This window comes from Salvia miltiorrhiza, chromosome 8 (genome assembly GCF_028751815.1).
Source record: "Salvia miltiorrhiza cultivar Shanhuang (shh) chromosome 8, IMPLAD_Smil_shh, whole genome shotgun sequence".
Classification (NCBI taxonomy): domain Eukaryota; kingdom Viridiplantae; phylum Streptophyta; class Magnoliopsida; order Lamiales; family Lamiaceae; genus Salvia; species Salvia miltiorrhiza.
The window spans coordinates 55,824,237-55,843,508 of NC_080394.1; the positions used below are offsets into that span (position 1 = coordinate 55,824,237).

At 38.0% G+C, this 19,272-nt stretch overlaps 3 protein-coding genes across 3 annotated transcripts; 1 reads left to right on the top strand and 2 right to left on the bottom strand.

Annotated features, from left to right (window-relative positions):
- Positions 1–1,638: 1,638 nt before the first annotated feature.
- LOC130999353 (uncharacterized) lies at positions 1,639–3,857 on the bottom strand. Its single transcript, XM_057924879.1, has 2 exons — positions 3,784–3,857; positions 1,639–3,286 (listed from the first exon to the last, which is right to left on the bottom strand). Exon 2 carries the CDS (start codon positions 3,156–3,158, stop codon positions 1,917–1,919), a length of 1,242 nt encoding a protein of 413 aa, XP_057780862.1. The 5' UTR covers positions 3,159–3,286; positions 3,784–3,857; the 3' UTR covers positions 1,639–1,916.
- A 1,911-nt stretch (positions 3,858–5,768) lies between these two features.
- On the bottom strand, positions 5,769–7,308 carry LOC130999358 (uncharacterized). The gene has a single exon (XM_057924882.1). The coding sequence runs from the start codon at positions 7,143–7,145 to the stop codon at positions 5,994–5,996; it is 1,152 nt and encodes a 383-aa protein (XP_057780865.1). The 5' UTR covers positions 7,146–7,308; the 3' UTR covers positions 5,769–5,993.
- Positions 7,309–18,320: 11,012 nt separating this feature from the next.
- LOC130998753 (uncharacterized) lies at positions 18,321–18,767 on the top strand. Its single transcript, XM_057924161.1, has one exon. The coding sequence runs from the start codon at positions 18,321–18,323 to the stop codon at positions 18,765–18,767; it is 447 nt and encodes a 148-aa protein (XP_057780144.1).
- Positions 18,768–19,272: the final 505 nt, after the last annotated feature.

Below are 19,272 nucleotides of genomic sequence, written 5' to 3' on the forward strand. Positions count from 1 at the left end.
ATTTGAAGTTCTTACCTATATTGGCATATTGAAAAAATGCTAGAGCACCTTCTCAATAGGTAGTTAAACGCGTCTTCATCGAGATGTTATGTACAATGTGCTTAGTTTCCTTAGTTGGAGGAACCGGCAGTCGAAGCAGAACCATTTTTATTGTGCCCTTAACCTCTCATTCCTTTAAAACTGCAACTCTTTTCTATGGTGTGTATGAACCTAAATGCTTGCTATCTGTATGTCTCACGATCTTCATGTTGCTCGTTTCTGAGTCGTGCAGCTTATATCTTTGTCGGAGAAGAAGTGGTGGCGCTGAACGTGGCTTTCCGGTCAGAAATGTCTGTAATTTAGCAGGTTTGGCTGCGGAAGGTGTAGTGTTAGATGGTAAAGGAAAACTGAGTAAGAAAGAAATGTGGAGGTTATGGTCTCCCATTAGTAGTTTAATCAGTAACATAAATTAACTTTTAACTAATCATTTTAGACCTTCCATTTACTACCAGTCTTCTTCATTTCTCAGTTCTGTTGTGTGATGGTTTTATCCCATTTTTATCTCAGTTATTTCTATGGCTTTAACACGAAAAATATTGTTGCTAACATAGAATTGTTGGTATTTTTGTTGCTAACATATTTATAATAATAATTACTACAGATTGTTTCTCTACAAATATTTATATATTCACTTGAGTGTCCATAAAAAAATACTCCCTCCGTTTCTAAGAGCACTCACAATGGTTACACGATAGCCCTTACACGATAGCCCTATCGTGTAAATGTGCTATCGTGTAACCGTTGCGGAAGCACCTTACACGAGGGCTACACGTTCTATCGTGTAGCCCATTTTCTCTATAGTGTAAGGCGCGTGTGATGCACGCGCCTATCATGTAAGCTATCAAAATTAATTCTATGTAAGCTATCATGTAACCCCACTGCAACATCTTTACACCATGTGGTCTCCCCATCATAAAGTAGGCTATCATGTAAGCTATCATGTAACCCCATTGCGGATGCTCTAAAATAACTTCCTCTTTTTCTATTTTGGGACGTCCCCCAAATAACTTCGTCTTTTTTTCTTTTCATTTTTGGACACCTACCCCACCACTAATAATACTTTATTTATTTTTACTTTTCACTTTTCACCACTTCCAATACTAATTATAACACTTTTCATAACTTTCAATAATAATTATATCACTTTTTTCCGACTATTAATACACTTTACAACTTTTCATTAAAACTCGTTCTGTCCTCAAAGAGGAAGCCATTTCAGGGACGGAAGAAATATTTATTTTTATTTTTACTACACATTGTTTATCTTATTTTTATTTTTAATTTTTGTTTTGCCTTTTTTATAAGATCAATTGCTTTTTTCAATATTCACCATAAATATATTCAATCAAAATTATTTTTTTTTATTATATTTACAAATATGATAATTGAGTTGGTATTAATTTTATATAAATTTAAAAATATAAAAACATTATTCATGCATTGTACGAACGCTACCCTCTACGAAATCACGTTAACAATTCTTCGGCAAATGCTATTGTCTCTGAAATCACATCGACAATTCTACTCAATTATTCGATTTCTGATGACTGCCATTTCCAATTAACACACTCAAAATAAGAGCATTTCCAACCACATGTATTGAGAAATAGAAGGTAAGTTCCATTAATGAGATGATTAATTGAGAAACACTGGCAAAGGCCACAAAGATTCACAACAGCATATTTCGCCTACTGATCTACTAAAAATTCATATACTCAATATTGCCAGTCACCTCCAACTCTAATGCAATTGCTTCGAAATGCATCCAATACAAGAAAGTTTAGAATATAAACTCTAACAATCCATTTGAATCACCATGGCTTCTTTAGCTAGCTCAAGGCCTTCCCCAACTTCACCAGCCCTCCGACGCCGCATCATCACACTATGCTTTCAAACTCACAGCAAGACAGGGAGCAAAACCTTGAGCTTCCGATTGCAAAAGACGAAGATCGTTGCTTACAAAGCTTCGCCTCTTTCAGTCCTCGACATACATCGTTGTGATGTGTTCTTTCGCCAATCTCATCACAATAAGGCTTAACGAATCTGTCAAAGAATCTAACCTCTTGTAATCTAGCAACTGCGGAAAGAGATGGCCACTTTTCAATCAGACTCATACTTTCCAAAAGTCGAAGTATTTGCAGACGCGGCTCAAGCGTCTTCTTCACACTACACTGGAGTGCTACTGGACAAGTGACAATGCTCGATATCTTGTACCTACCGGTAGCAAGCAGATGCTCTGTGACATTCTTCATTTTCTCCTCAGATTGTGAAAAAACTGATGGTTGCTTCTTAAATATTGTGAGTATATCATCATCAGAAAATCCCAAATCGCGGAGAGTTTGCGCCTTGACTTCCCACATCTCTTCACTCGTATGAGTAAAAAGATTCGCAGCTTGGATAAAAACAGCTGAAGTATGAGGGATCCCAAATTCTATGGTCCAGACTACAGATCTCCGCACAGTATCCGGATCGAGCAAGAAAAATCTCGGGCGAAGTTGGAGTAAATGAAGACGGATAAGCTCCATTGGAATGCTATAGCTCTTCAAGATTTCCATATTTGGCAATAAGGTTTCCTCCAAATTGATTAACAGAAAATGGCTGCGTCGTTTCAAAAGTCTGGCCACATCATGATCGGATCCCAGCAAGCGCTTTAGCGTCGATAGTCTGGGAATGATCCTTTTCTCATAATTTGAATGTAAAATAACCGGATTTTCGGATATTATCTTGGCAATCCCCTTGGGGCAAAGGCCTAAATTTCGGAATACATTGAATTTGAAATTCATGGTCTCAATAGTAAACCCTAGAACTCGATAATCAAAATATGCGACGACTTTCTGCAGCTGAGTAGCCGTAAAACCATTCTCTTTGAGGAATGACACTACTGAATCAGCTCTTATGGGGCAACTAGATTTAGGTAAACCCGATGAAGCTAGTGAAGCTAAAACAGGATGAAATTGGTATTTGTTGAGCAATAGATCGTGGATTTCAGGGTTAGGGTTTTCCACCCTCCAAGTGGAGAAGAAATGGATTGACGGGAAGAAATGAGCATTGGAGTTGCAGAGAAATGAATTAGGGTTTGCAAATAAACAGGAGAGATTCCTGCGTGCAATTGCAATCATGTTTGATAGAAATAGAACTTGTATTGGGAAATGATAAACGACTCGCCTGCAAAATGGACGGATTGAAAGCTTCTAAATTGAGGGTTTCTGAAGCGGCGGCGCCGCCGTAGCAAAATAGTCTCAGTTTTCTCCACTTAATATTTTTTATTGGGATTATGACAAAAAAAATACATGAAATTTAAAAAAAGTTACAATTTTCACCTGAACTTTCAATTAAGCCAAAATATACATGAATTTATATTTTTGTTGCAATTTTCACCTAAGTTGACTTTCAACTAAATTAGAACTTAATTGACAATCAGAATTTCACCTGATTTTTGTCTAACTTCTGATGATGATGAGTATTTAGAAGATCGAAGGTCTAACAAAGTAAAATTTAGTATATTTGACTTAATTTCGACTGTCAATTAAGCTCTAATTTCGTTGAAAGTCAAACTTAGGTGAAAATTGCAACAAAAATATAAATTCACGTAGGTTTTAGCTTAATTGAAAGTTAGGTGGAAATTGCAATTTTTTTAAAAGCTCATGTATTTTTTGGCCATAACCCCTTTTTTATTTTTGTTGAGAACTAACTAGGTCGTGTTGCCTTTTTATTCACAGTCCAAGAGTAAGTATTGGGCCTCACATTTCTCTTTTGGGCTGGACTGGGCTGGGCTGAGCTATTTTGTACTCTCTCTATCCTTCATAAATATTTCATTTGGCAAAAAACACGAGTTTTAAGAAATATTTGATAAATAATATATTGAGCAGATAAATAAATCTATTACTCCCTCCATTCCATTACGTTTGTCCCATTTTTTTGGACGCGGTTATTAAGAAGAGTTAAATTATTGTTGTAAAAGTGTGTAAAGATGTGGGACCAATATTATTTGTAATGTGAAATCATTATAAATAATAAAAACATGACAAGATTAATGGGACAGATAGAATACTTTTTTAAGTGTAGTGTTGTTAATTGTAATTATTTTAAGACAAAAAGCCTTTAATCTTACACCTATATTATCAATTTTATTATTGTACATAACTGAAAAGTATTGTTATTGATAGGGGCACCTTCGTCGGACAACCAGTACTGGAGCTTTGATGAAAAAGAACATACACTATTAAGACGACGCATTGAACTTGCTAGATTTGCAATTAATTTAATGATATGGAAGTTTGATTTTTAATTGACTTTTTCACGTTGTTCAATTAGATTTGAATATATAATGCACTTTTTTAGCAAATAAAAAGAGTGAAATTTATAATTTATTTGAAAATTTAGAAACGTGTAAAAGTTCTTACTCTAATGTAAAGTCTGCCATAAAAATAATGAAAACCAAATTTCATAATGGGAAAATACTGCAAAATTGTAAATACTGAAATATGCAAGGGCAAAATCGTAACATCAGCATTCAACTCTCAACAGCTATGGTGTATCCTTGTTGCTAACATAGAATTGTTGGTATTTTTGTTGCTAACATGTTTATAATAATAATTATACAAATATTTATACATTCATTTGAGTATCCATGAAGAAAAAACACACACACACATATTTATACTATATTAAAAAGTCAAAATTTCAATTTGAAGCTAATTTCAAATTGATTTCAAAATTAAATTGTAATTTTGTAGTTATAATAAAGTTGAAGGTATATTTGTAAATTATATCTTTTTTTGTTTTATTTTCTTTTTTATTTTTATTTTATTTCTTTCTAAAATTATGAAATTCGATTAATTATAAAATACTTAATATGTATATTAAATTAAAGATCCTGATAAGAGCTTTAATTTGATATTATATATTATGTAAATATTTTATTAAAATATAAAAATTATATTATTAAAGATTAAAATCTAAAAAGTTTCTTTATCCTCTTTCATTTTTTCTGAATAAATTTGTGTTTAAATTTTATTTTTATTATTATTTTTTTAAATTTCAAATTTTGTTATTGTAATTTATTTTTATTTTTTCAATATTAAGTTTAAATACATTCAGTTAAAAATAATTTTGTTACTCCCTCCGTTTACAAAAAATAGTCTTTTTTTTTATTATTTTGAGATGTCCACAAAAATCAATCCATTTCCATTTTTGCAAACAATAGTTTCTTTTTGTTATTTTGGGATGTCCCCAAAAATCAATCTTTTTCTATTTTTGCAAACATTCTATCACATGGTGGGTTCTATTCTCCATTCACAAGACAATTAATTATCATCATAAACACTAGTACTTTTTAAATGTATTTTTTCTCCACTCACAATATAATAACTATTTTTATTAAAATTCGTGTCGTCCACCTTTAGGACTATTTTTGGTGAGCGGAGGGATATATTTATAAATATGATAATTACATTAGTATCAACTTTTTAAAAGTATAAATTATGTTTTCTTTCATTACACAAGTGCAAATACTACTAGTATGTACCAAAAGCTAACAATTCTACTCTATGACTGAGAGCATTTCCAACCACAAGTCTTGAGAAATAGAAGTAAGTTCCATTAATTGGATGAGAAATCGAGAAACAGTGGCAAAGGCCACAAGGATTCACATCAGCATATTTCGCCTACTGATCTACAAAAAAAAATTCACATTCATTCTTCTGAACTCAGCTGATTCCAGTCACCTCCAACTCTACTGCAATTGCTTCAAAATGCATCCAATACAAGAAAGTTTAGAATATAAACTAACAATCCATCTGAATCACCATGGCTTCTTTAGCTAGCTCAAGGCCTTCCCCAACTTCATCAACATGGAACAAAACTTTGAGCTTCCGATTGCAAAGGCAAAAGCAACTACCAACTTTCAGCATTAGAACTTCATACAAGTTCTTTAAGTATCTGCTTACAAAGCTTCATCTTTTTCTGCCTTCCACATATATCTTTGTGATGTGTTCTTCGCCAATCTCATCACAGTAAGGCTTAACGAATCTGTCAAAAAATCTATCCTCTGTTAATGTAGCAACAGCTGAAAGTTTTGGCCACTTTTCAATCAGACTCCTACTTTCCAAGAGTCTAAGTATTTGCAACCGTGGCTCAATCCTCTTCTTCACACTGTACCCGAGTGCCGCTGGACAAGTGACAATGCTCGATATCTTGTACCTACCGGTAGCAAGCAGATGCTCTACGACGTTCTTCATTTTCTCCTCAGTTTGTGCAAAAACTAATGGTTGCTTCCTAAATATTGTGAGTATATCATCATCAGAAAATCCCAAATCGCGGATCATTTGCACCTTGACTTCCCACATTCCTTTACTCGTATGAGTGAAAAGACTCACAGCTTGGATAAAAACGCCTGAAGTCCAAGGGACCCCAAATTCTATAGCCCTGACTACAGATTTCTGCAAAATATCCGGCTTGACCACGAAACATCTCGGGCGAAGATGGAGAAAATAAAGGATACGCTCCATTGGTATGCTATAGCTCTTCAAGATTTCCATATTTGGCATTAAGGTTTTCTCCAAATCGGCTGACAGAAACCAGCTGCATCGTATCAAAAGTCTGGCCACATCATGATCGGATCCCAGCAAGCACTTTAGCGTTGATAATTTGGGAATGATCCCATTCTCATAACTTGAATGTAAAATAGACGTACGACCGGATATTATCTTGGCAATCTCCTTGGGGGAAAGGCCCAAATTTTGGAATACCTTGAATTTGAAATTAATGCTCTCAATGGTAAACCCTAGAATTCGAGGATAACATATGACGAGTTTCTGCAGCTGAGTAGCCGTAAAGCTATTCTCTTTGAGGAATAACAATAATGTATCAACTCTTAAGGGGCTTCTAGATTTAGGTAAACCCGATGAAGCTAGTGAAGCTAAATCAGGAGGAAATTGGTGTTTGTTGACCAATAGATCGTAGATTTTAGGGTTAGGGATTAGGTTTTTCACCCTCCAAGTGGAGAAGAAATGGATTGACGGGAAGAGATGAGCATTGGAGTTGCAGAGAAATGAATTAGTGTTTACAAATAAACAAGAGAGATTCCTGCGTGCAACTGCAATCATGTTTTAATAGAAATAGAAGATGTGTTGGGAAATGATGAACGACTTGCCTGCAAAATGGATGGTATCAAAGCTTCTGGATTGAGGGTTTCTGAAGCAGCGGCGTCGCCATGGCAGGGAAGGGAAGGGAGAAGCTTTAATATCACTTTCACTCTCTCACTTACTCATCGATATATTAATATTGAAATAATATTGTACATTCTTAAGTCAAAACAACCCTTTTGCCTCCGTATTTTCAATGAGGGTTATTTACCGTAAAATATTTATAATTTGCTAATTTTTCGTTTATAACATAACTTTATAATTTAATTAAAAAATATATTACTAATTTTTAATTTAATCGCAATTGTAACATAATTTGTTTTTTTGTCAAATAAAATTTTAGTTGGCAATTGGAACTCCAGCGTGACTCAAAATGGTCGGTTGCCACACAAGATACATAGTTATACTAATGAAGCTAGTGTCGTTTTTTAACTGATGATTTTGTGGCATTTGACAGAAATTTAAATTATGTCATAATTGAAAATAATTTGAAAATTAATGTATTTTTTAATTACATTATAAGATTATATTATAAATCAAAAAATGGATAATTATGAATATTTTCCGACAATAATCCGTTTTCGATACATTACTTGTTTTTATGCACTTTCCAAACAATATATTAAATATAGAGAAAATATTATCTGAAAACATTATTTAGATTTTACTTGAATGGGAATCTCTTTCTTTTAAAGAATCTCCCGCTGTTCGGAGCTATAAGAGCACCCGCATCGCGGGTACTCGAGGAGAGGGAGGGCGTCGAGGAGGGCGATGCGGCGTGGAGCTCCTCGAGGACTCCTCGAGTTATCGAGTATGCTCGAAGGGCGGAGGAGATGGCGCGTGCAATGCACGCGCCCAATTTAAAAAAAAAGGAAAAATTCGAAAATTCGAATTTTATTCGAATTTTGACTGCAGCTCCTCGGTTTCCGCACCTTTGACCGACCGTTTTCATTATTATTATTATTTTTTTTTTCCTTCTTCTCTTCTTTAAAACACCCCACCTTCTTCCTTCTTCTCTTCACACCTCTTCTTCTCCAATTTTCTTCTCTTCACACCTCTTCTTCTCCTACAATTTTCTCCGCCATGGATCCACACAACCCTTTCTACGATCCAAATTGGTGCCCCGATCTCTCCTCCGATTATCATCCTGATATGGGAGGAATCAACTTGGAGGAGAGCCCGCCCGAGGAGGAACCGGTCAGTGCTCAGCAGAGTGTATCCCCACCAAAGAAAGGCGGCCGGAGGAAGGAAATGGCCACCAAAATCAAGCACGGCAAGGCCGCTAGGTACCGTCATACGTATGCTCCCGAGCATACGGATCTCATCGTCCAAATTTGGGCGGAGGAGACCAACGACTCGATTCGTGGGACGGATCAGAAGGGAGAGGCATATTGGGGCCGGATCCGCGAACGTGTGAACCCCATCCTCGGCGTCGACCTTAAGATCAAGCAACTTCAAGGCCACTGGTCCCGGGTGAGCGCAGATGTGCGTCTCTGGGAAGCTGTTTGGGTGGAGACGCGCAACAATTGGCCGTCCGGTCATTCGGATGATATAATTCGTGAAAAGGCCCAAACCATCTTCAAGGCTCGAAGCCCACACAGGGCCTCCTTCAATTTCTGGAACGCGTGGAGAGTTCTCCGGAACAATCCCAAGTTCAAGTCGATGTACCTCTTTGGAGACGTGCATGCCTCCAAGAGGACAAAGACTACGGAGGAGGGCGGCTTCACCACCTCGGCGTCGGGCGAGGAGATCTCTTCTGCCCGGCCCATTGGCAACAAGGCGGCGGCCAAAGGGAAAGGGAAGGCAGCAGCGTCGCATACGAGCTCGGATCCTCCACCAGAAATTGTGGAGAGGTTGGATAGGAATGACGCGCAGATGAGGGCATTCACCGCCCAGTACCAGCGGAGGAACGATATCCGGGAGAGGGAGCTCGATATGCAGCTCCTGAACACGGATACGACGCACATGACGGACGCACAACGTGCATTGCACGCGTCCATGGTCGCCGACGTGCTCAGGCGTCGTGGTCTATCCTAGGCTTTTAATTATGTGATTTTAATGATGTTTTAGGTTTTTTTAAATTTTTATGTATTTTTTAGGTATTTTTAAATTTTTATGTATTTTTTTTATGTTTTAAGTAATTTTAAATTTTATGTTTAATCCAGTATTTAACTATTACAAAAATATGCTATTTAAATTATGCAATAAAATTTAAATGAAAAACATAAAATCAAAACTAATATTATCAAGTAGGCTATCAAAGAACCCCAATGCATCACTACCTACTCAATAACACAAACACTATCAAGTAGGCTATCAAGGAACCCCCAATGCGGATGCTCTAATACAATATCTTTAATAATAATGAAATAGGCAGATTCAATTTTAACTCCAGCAACCTATTTTATTATATAGCAAAAAAGAATATTTAAAAGATATTTTAATGAGTATATTCTTGATTAATATGTGGAGTATAATTTATTGTAATTAATGCAAAACAAATAATAATAATAATAATAATAATAATAATAATAATAATAATAATAATAATAATAATAATAATTATTATTATTATTATTATTTATTTATTTATTTATTTATTTATAATTTGAGCAATTTGACAAGACTTTCAACACATAAATATTCAAATAAATCGTCTCAAAAAATGAATTACTTCTTAATAAATCTAATTTAATGAATTTACTCGTAATTAAATTTTGAAATTCCAAATAAGAATGTCTGTGTATTTTGGGTAGATTGATACAACATTCAACATGTATATATTAAAATTAATCAACCAAATAATTAAGAAAATAATTATTCAAATTGGACTATTCCTGAACAACCAATAGAATCTATGTATCAAATCAGAACATTTGATTTCAAAACTGCTTTTTCTATTAAAACTCATGAAGGAACCATTTCTCTTCAAGAAGAGTTTCAAAGTATGCAACTACTTTCAAAAGTTTCTATAAGAAAATATATAAAAAAGAGTTATAGATATATTCATTTCGGGTTAATTCAAGTAGCAGTCAAACCCTTATTTCATATTGGAGTTGATGCTCCTGTTTATCTTGCCCTTAGAGATAATAGATTAAAGAAGTATAAATCATCTTTATTAGCAATGATTCAAACCAATGTTTGTAATGGTCCTATTTATTTCAACTGTGCCCCTAATTATTCCATAGATCTCACGGATCCTTTAATTCTTGATTCTTTAATTCTTGATATTCACCTTCAAGGAGATGAATTTAAGAATCTTTGTAAAAATTTTGCTGTCATATATCGAGTTTACTTTAGAGTTATGTCATCTCATTTAAATCCAAAATTTAGATTCACTCCAACTTTTGTTCCTAAAAGACTTAAATGGAATGAAATAACAATTCCTAATGAATTCATAATTCAAAATCCTCAAATACCAAGAGGAATTGAAAAACGAGAAGTCTCTGAGATTGAAGAAGATGATGACGGGAGAATTCTTCTAAGGTTTAATTCATATAGAGAACAAAGAAAATCCTCAATACGTATTCAAGAAGTCTCATCAAGAAATTCATTTTCTGAAAGTTCTAAATTTAATTATCCTAATATTAAAGTTAATTACAAATCTCCAATTCCTTCGACTAGTTATCAAACTGAAGAAGAAACACATCAAGTAGGATCTCCTACTATTTCTCAAATGGAAGATCAAATCAATATGATTTCTAATATGAATTTCTCTATTAATTTCAATTACCTTGAAAAAGAATTCAATGATCCAGAAGAAATTGAAAGAAAAGAATGGTTTTTAAAACTAGAAAAACCTTTAAGAGATAAACTTCAAATTGAATGGATAAAAGGATTACATAAATTAAAATCTAATATTCCAATTTTAGATTGGTTTCAAGGATACTGTCAGCTTAATGATATTAATAATGTCTACAATCTGGATCAAATAAATGTTCAAACAAACCTTTATAAAAAATGGAAATTAGCTACTGGTTCTATTTTAACTTCCATTCATCCTCCTCTACAAAATATCAAAATACAAATTCCTAATGGAGAAATATCTGCTACTCCATTTCGTACTGGAAGAGACGGAGAAGATGGTCCAAAAATGAGTGATATCAAAAAACTCCACGAACAAAATAATTATTCAAATCAAATCTTACAAACCATCGCCGAACAAATAGATCATATTTCAACAAAAATTGATTCACAAAAACAAATAAATAATTTTCCACATAATGCTTCAAATCCTCATTTTATTCCTAGAAGTCTTTGATGTGTGTATTTTAGCTATTTAGTTTGGTGGGTGTTTCGCCATGATTTTATATGATTTTACATGGTTTGTGACATTTTGGCGCAGAATTTAGATGAATTGGAGATGGATGCTCGTGGATGGAAGAAGTTGTGAAAGTCGAGAATTGTCGAAGAAGTTGATGAAAATTTTGGAGAGATTTAGAGATTTGGACTTTGGAAATATTTATCTTGTAATTTATTTAAGCCTAATACTCTTTTAATTAAGCTTTTTTGGGCTTTAGTTTTGAAAAGGCCGAAACCCACGTTAATTATGGGTGTTCGGCCACTTAGGTTAATTGCTAGTATTTTGATTAGGGAGGACTCTTAGTTTATTTTATTCAGCCGCAATTTATGACTTGTGGGACACTTTAGTTATAGGTTGACTTTTGATTAGGAAACAAACACCTTTGCTTTTAATTTTGAGTGCAGACGTTTTTTCTCTTAAGAATTTTTCATGCAATCTTTTCTTTCATGCAATTTGTGCTTACGTGTTTTGTCAATTGATTCCAAGTTTGTTTTAGTTTTCATTCTTGTTCACTTAACTGTTGATCGCGGCTGGATTGGAAACAAAGGAAGCAGCCAAGTATTGGGATAATTCAAGTTTGATTTATTTCTTGCAATTTATTTCTCTGCTTTATTCGCATATTTCAGTATGTTTATTTTTATTTATTTGATTGTTTTTATTTTAAGCATGAGTAGCTAATTCTTTTAATTCGGCGATAATAATGAAACTCTAATTTAATAATCTGTGAGACCTAATTGGTTTTAAAATTAATTTCTATTAATTTCAATTAATTCCTAGGTTTAAAGATAATTCCAATTTTATTTAAGCTTGATCAACTTAGGTTTAATTGGATTATAGTCAATTAGCACCTCCAATCCGTAATTGTTGGAATAGGGTTGATTAGTGACAAAACTACCATGTTCGTAGTAGGAATTAATTGGTATATTAATTATTACTAGCGTATCTAGGATAATTGGTATAAATTGGGTTCCTTCAACTTAATGCTATTAGAATATTAAATCTAAGACTGGCGTATCCAGCTAGGTTATATTTTAATAAGGGAAATAGACAAGACTAGCGTATCTAGCTGTCTATCGACACAGTAAGTAGGAATTGGGGTATGTCAGTGCGTATCACGGTATCCTATAACTAATTGGTTAATAGGGATTAATTAATTATTGCGTCAAGGATCAGAGATTAAATTAGTGTGGATTTATTTGAGCCGAATTACCTTTTTAATTGATTTAATTCAAGAGTAATTTTTATTTGATTTAATTTGCTTTTCTTAGTTAATTAATATTTTCTTCAAAATTAAGGCGTGGTGGCATCACCGTTTTTATAGATTTAGGGATTTGAATGGTTTTAACTGCTCTCTGTGGGATCGACCCTGCTTGCCATTGTATTAATTTATTTTGGTAATTCTGCAGGAATTATTTTGGTGGTATACGACGTCCACCAAATTGGCGCCGTTGCCGGGTAGCGGTGTTAATTAATTCTTTTTCCTTTGTCTATTTTTTTTTTAATTTTCCTTGTTTATGAGCAGATCGTCCAAGCCGAACCTTCTCTACGATAGTGAAATTGAGAAGACCGCGAAGAAGCTAAGGAAGGAGGCGAAGGCGAGGAAGCTACTGGATCTGCTGGATTCGCAGGCTGACCTTCCCGTTCGACCGGAGCAGTTTGTCGAGGAGAAACCCGGTTCTGTCGCTGCTGAAGAGGTTCCGTTTGCCCAAACAGACCACGACTCAGAGACAGAATCAGACTTTGAAGAAGAAACCGACTCAATTTCGGTTGCAAGTACTGAGAGTGACATGGCTGACGATCCGAGACTGTGCGATCTCTCCAGCTACGAAGCTGATGACCCCCCAACTCCGATCCGGATGCCGGCGGCTGCTACTGCTATAGAAATTAAGCTTGGATTGCTTAATGTTCTTCCTAAGTACTACGGGAAGAAAGGAGAAGATCCATACAATTTCTTGAGCGAATTCATCAAGATCTGCAAGGTACAGAAGCGCCCCACTGATGTAACGGAGGAACACTTCAGATTAGCTGCTTTTCCCTTCACCATGACAGCAGAGGCGAACTCTTGGTTCGCGAGTCTCCCACCGTATTCTATCACTACATGGGCGGAGATGAAAAGGCTATTCCTGGAGCATTTTTTCCCTCCCACCAAGACGAACGCGCTAAAGAAGGAGATCAGTGGTGCAAAGCAGGAGTATGATGAATCGTTAAGCACCTACTGGACCAGATTTAGGAGATTGGTGGATAGTTGCCCAAACCACAAGTTTTCCGAGGGTGACTTGTTGCAGTATTTCTACCAAGGGATGACTGTTGACACTAAGAATTTGGTGAACTCAGCAAGTGGAAGGGGATTTTCCCAAAACACGGTGAGTGAAGCCAAAAGATTAATTCAACACTTGGTGGAAGCTACGAGGGAATATGAGGAGCCGCGCATCCAACTGCTCAAGAAAGCTGCTCAAGCTAGTTCATTAGATTTTGAGGAAAAGTTCGAAGCAAGGATGGGGAAATTGGAGAGAATGTTAAGTACTGTGGTGGAGAAGGTTGCAACTGCTGGACAACCGATAGAAAAGCCATGTGGAGCATGCAGTAATTCAGGCCACACGAGTTTGCAATGCACAGGGGATGAGGAAGAGTATCAAGCCCATGCCAATTCTTCCCACAATTTTTACAGCTGTGACGCGCCACTGCCCCATTTGCCCAAATGGGACCAGTACGCGAGCAATCACAATGCTCCATGGATAAACCATCCCAATTTCCGATGGAGAGATCCCGAGCCGAAGCAACCACCAACGATGCAGCAGCCACAGCAGCAAAACTACCGTCCTCCACATCAAAGGACGGGGTATCAAGCTCCACAAGCTCAGCAACATCCTCCCGAGAAGCAAGGCAAGTCACTTGAGGAGATGATGGCAGATTTGATTGGCAACCAGCAATTCCTGCAAAATAATGTGCAACAGCTTCAACAATCTCAAGCCGAGCAGAAGGTGCAAATCGAAGGACTATCCCGTCAGATGTCTCAACTCACCACATCCATGAATCAGCTTAAGGGAAATAATGGAGCTTTGCCATCTCAAGTTCATGTGAATCCCAAGGAGAATGTCAACAAGATCACCTTGAGGAGCGGTACAGAGTTGGACGGACCGACAACCCAGAACTCTCAAGATGGACCGCAGGAAGATTCTGGACTCGAATTTCGTGTGGAGGAATTCGAGCGTTCTGTTGGCGCAAAGGATTCGATCATTCAGCAGGCAGAACAGCCCCGTTTGGCCAAACAGAGCAAGGGGCCGACAGCTGAGCAGAAGGGGAAAGGAGCAGCACTTGAATCCAACGAAGAGGAGCAGACCGAGGTCTCTAAACCGTTGAGCTTACATGATCCCAAGGCTGCAACATCAGTCCCCTTTCCAGGAAGGTTGGCGAGGAAGAAGCCGGAAGAGGAGCTCATCGATTTTGTGAAGATCTTCGGCAAACTTGAAGTGAATCTTCCATTCTTGCAAGCACTGAAAATTCCTCCTTTTGGGAAATTTGTGAAGGACTTCATAGCTGGAAAGTCCAAGGCAACTGGAAAGATTGTGATGGGCGAGAACGTTTCAGCTGCACTCAAGAAGGAGTTGCCCGCCAAATGGAACGATCCTGGTATGTTTTCTCTTCCCATTTACATTGGTGATACTAGGATCGAGCATGCTATGTGTGACTTAGGAGCGTCTATCAATGTTATGCCTCTCACTGTCTACAATAGATTGTCGGGTGTAGAATTGGTAGATACTAGAGTAGTCATTCAGTTAGCCGATAGGTCTTGTGTTTATCCCGAGGGTTTACTTGAGAATGTTCTTGTGAGTGTGAATAATTTTGTTTATCCTGCTGATTTCTATGTGGTGAGGATGAGTGGAGTGCAATCTAAGGGTTCAACGGGAGTCCTTTTAGGTCGTCCGTTCCTAAGAACTGCAAAGTCAATCATAGATGTTAGTAATGGCACAATTTGTCTGGATTATCATGGGGAGAAATACACTTTTAGTATGGATGATGCCATGAAAACTCCTAATGACGCTGAAAATGCTTATTCTATTGATGTGATTGACCCTCTCGTCCAAGAATTTCTTGAGACCGAATTCATGCAGGATAAGTTGGAGCTCACTATGATCAAGAGTTGGACATATTTTGATGCTCAAGGGATGAACGATGCAGAGGTCAAGGAGGCCATCATGTCTCTTTATGCACAACCGGAGGTGGTCAGTTCGGGAAGCCAGGTCTGTTTGCCCAAACAGACACCATACGACAGACCACTAAGATCCGATGAGAAGCCACCTGAACTGGAGCTCAAGCCTCTACCTCAGAATTTGAAGTATGTCTACTTGGGGGATGCCGATACTCTTCCAGTCATCATTAGCAGCGATCTGACCGCAAGCCAGGAGCAACAGTTGATCACAGTGCTTAAGAGGCACAAGAAGGCGATTGGGTGGACACTAGCGGACATCACTGGTATAAGTCCTGACGTGTGCCAACACTACATCTTGATGGAGCCAGATGCTAAGCCTGTTAGAGATCCGCAGAGGAAGTTGAATCCGAACATGAGGGAGATCGTGCTTAAGGAGATTCTAAAGCTTCTCGCTTTAGGAATCATTTATCCTATCTCTGACAGCAAGTGGGTCAGCCCGATTCACATGGTTCCAAAGAAGTCGGGGTTGCAAGTGGTTGAGAACGAGAAGAATGAGTTGGTGCCGATGCGTCTTGTGACTGGATGGCGGATGTGCATCGATTACCGAAAGTTAAATGCAGCCACTCGCAAGGACCACTTTCCTCTACCATTCATTGATCAGATGTTGGAGCGCCTGGCTGGACAATCATTCTTTTGCTTCTTGGATGGGTATAGTGGCTATTTTCAAATTCATGTCAACCAAGAAGATCAAGCGAAGACTACCTTCACCTGCCCGTTTGGAACATATGCTTGCAAGAGGATGCCGTTTGGATTGTGCAATGCACCCGGCACTTTCCAAAGATGTATGATGAGTATTTTTTCTGATTTGATCGAGAAGAGCATCGAGATCTTTATGGACGATTTTACAGTTTATGGAGCATCGTTTGAGGGCTGCCTTGACAACTTGGAGAAGGTTTTGACACGTTGTGTAGAGAAGAATCTGATCTTGAATTTTGAAAAGTGTCATTTTATGGTCAAGGAGGGCATCGTTTTAGGCCATGTTGTTTCAGAAAAGGGGATTCAAGTGGACAAGGCAAAGGTGGATTTGATAGCGAAGCTGCCATATCCTACAAATGTGAAGGAGATTCGAGGTTTTCTTGGTCACGCTGGATTCTACAGACGATTCATCAAGGATTTCGCAAAGATCGCGCAACCATTGACACATCTGCTGCAGAATGATGTTCCGTTTGCCCTAACAGACGACTGCAAGCAGGCGTTTGACTTGTTGAAAACCAAGTTGACCACGGCTCCGATTATGCAACCACCTGACTGGAACCTTCCTTTTGAGCTCATGTGCGACGCTAGTGACCATGCTGTGGGTGCAGTGCTTGGACAAAGGATGGGAAAGGAGAGCCACGTAATTTATTATGCTTCAAAGATGTTGAATCCCGCCCAATGCAACTATGCAACAACAGAAAAGGAGATGTTGTCGATTATTTTTGCCTTTGAAAAATTCCGTTCATATCTTTTGGGGGCGAAAATAATTGTCTACACGGACCATTCCGCATTGAAGTTTCTACTATCAAAGAAGGAGTCTAAACCACGTTTGATTAGATGGATTCTTTTGTTGCAGGAGTTTGATTGGGAGATTCGGGATAAGAAGGGAGCGGAGAATCATGTGGCTGACCATTTAAGTCGTTTAGTCCAGCAAGGGGAAGATGAGATCCCTATCAACGAAGCTTTCCCAGAAGAGCATCTTTATGCTATCCAGACCTGTTCGGCTGTCTGTTTGCCCAAACAGAGCCCTCTGTCCGAGCCAGCAGCACGTTCAGCCGTTGTCAAGGGTGATCCCGAGCCTTGGTTTGCCGATATCGTCAATTACTTGACTTCTGGAATATTCCCACCTTTGTTCAAAAAGGCACAGCGGATGAAACTTCGAAGTGAGTGCAAGTATTATCTTTGGGATGAACCTTATTTGTGGAAGGTTGGAGCCGATCAAATCATCCGACGTTGCGTTCCTGAAGCAGAGCAACGAGCAATTCTTGTACACTGCCATTCTCTAGCTTGTGGCGGTCATTTTGGTCCGAAACGAACAGCAAGGAAGGTACTTGATTCTGGTTTCTTTTGGACCACATTGCATAGAGATGCTTATCTATTTTGCAAAAGTTGTGATCGTTGTCAACTGACCGGAAATATCTCCAAGCGAGATGAGATGCCCCAAGTCCCGATGATTTTTTGTGAGATATTTGATGTGTGGGGGATGGATTTCATGGGACCGTTCCCAAGCTCATACGGAAATCTCTACATCTTGCTCGCCGTTGACTATGTGTCAAAATGGGTAGAAGCAAAGGCCACAAAGACGAATGATGCCAAGGTGGTTGCTGCGTTTTTGAAGTCCCACATTTTTACTAGGTATGGAGTACCTCGAGCAGTGATTAGCGATCAGGGGACGCACTTCTGCAACCGCACCATCGAAGCATTGATGAAGAAATATGGTGTGCATCATCGATTAGCTACTCCTTACCATCCTCAAACAAATGGGCAAGCCGAAGTTTCAAACCGGGAGGTTAAGCAGATTTTGGAGAAAACGGTGAATCCGTCTCGAAAGGATTAGAGCTTGAGGCTAGATGACGCACTATGGGCGTACCGAACTGCCTATAAAACCCCAATTGGTATGTCACCATATCGTTTAATCTTTGGGAAGATGTGCCACTTGCCGGTTGAGTTAGAGCACCGCGCCTATTGGGCCGTGAAGGAGGTGAATAAGAATTTGCCCAAGTGTGAAGAGGAACGAAAATTCCAACTTCAAGAATTGGAGGAACTTCGTCTTGAAGCATATGATGCAGCCATGTGGTACAAAGAGCGCACCAAGATGTGGCATGACAAGAATCTGAGTCGGAATACATTGAAGGTCGGGCAAAAGGTACTCTTGTTCCAATCGAAGCTGCGTTTAATGCCCGGCAAGTTGAAGACCAAATGGGTTGGTCCGTTCGTGATCCAGTCTGTTTGCCCAAACGGGGCATTTGAGATTCGCAGTTTAGACACGGCTAAGACATTCACCGTGAATGGACAACGTTTGAAGCCGTACTATGATGCCTCTTCTTTAGTTCCAGCGGAGTCTGTTTCGCTGTTTGTTCCGGGCATCTTTTGAGCATTCGAGAGTCGAGCCGACGACATTAAATAATGGCGCTTATCGGGAGGCAACCCGACTTTCTTTCCCTTTTAATTTTTTTGCTTTGTTCTTCTTTCCTTTAATTCTCGTTTCCGTTAAGCTTTTTTTATTTTTAGTTTTTAGTTCCTTTCCTTAATTTTAATTTTTGTTTTGTTTCAGTTAAAAAAAAAAAAAAAGAGAGAGAGAGAGATCGACAGGAATGTGGCAGCCCTAGAGGAGAGCATCACGAACTTGAGCGCCACCATCAGACAGGAGCTGCGGCGTCAGCGCGCGCGGTGATTCCCTTCCTTTTCCTGTTATTTTTGCTTGTTCTTGTGTTGTTTTTTATGTTTTGTGTTTCGTTGTGTGTTTTCGTGGTCCATTACTTATACTTTATTTTGTTTGCTTGAGGGCAAGCAAAATCTAAGTGTGAGAGGGGCGTCTTTGAGTTCTTGTTTCGTTGAGTCAGTTTTATGTTGAGTTTGTGGACTGTTAGCCTTTGGAT

Bases quoted from the DNA above. Each gene is read 5' to 3' on its own strand.
- LOC130999353 (XM_057924879.1), bottom strand. From the start codon at position 3,158: ATGATTGCAATTGCACGCAGGAATCTCTCCTGTTTATTTGCAAACCCT.
- LOC130999358 (XM_057924882.1), bottom strand. From the start codon at position 7,145: ATGATTGCAGTTGCACGCAGGAATCTCTCTTGTTTATTTGTAAACACT.
- LOC130998753 (XM_057924161.1), top strand. From the start codon at position 18,321: ATGTGCCACTTGCCGGTTGAGTTAGAGCACCGCGCCTATTGGGCCGTG.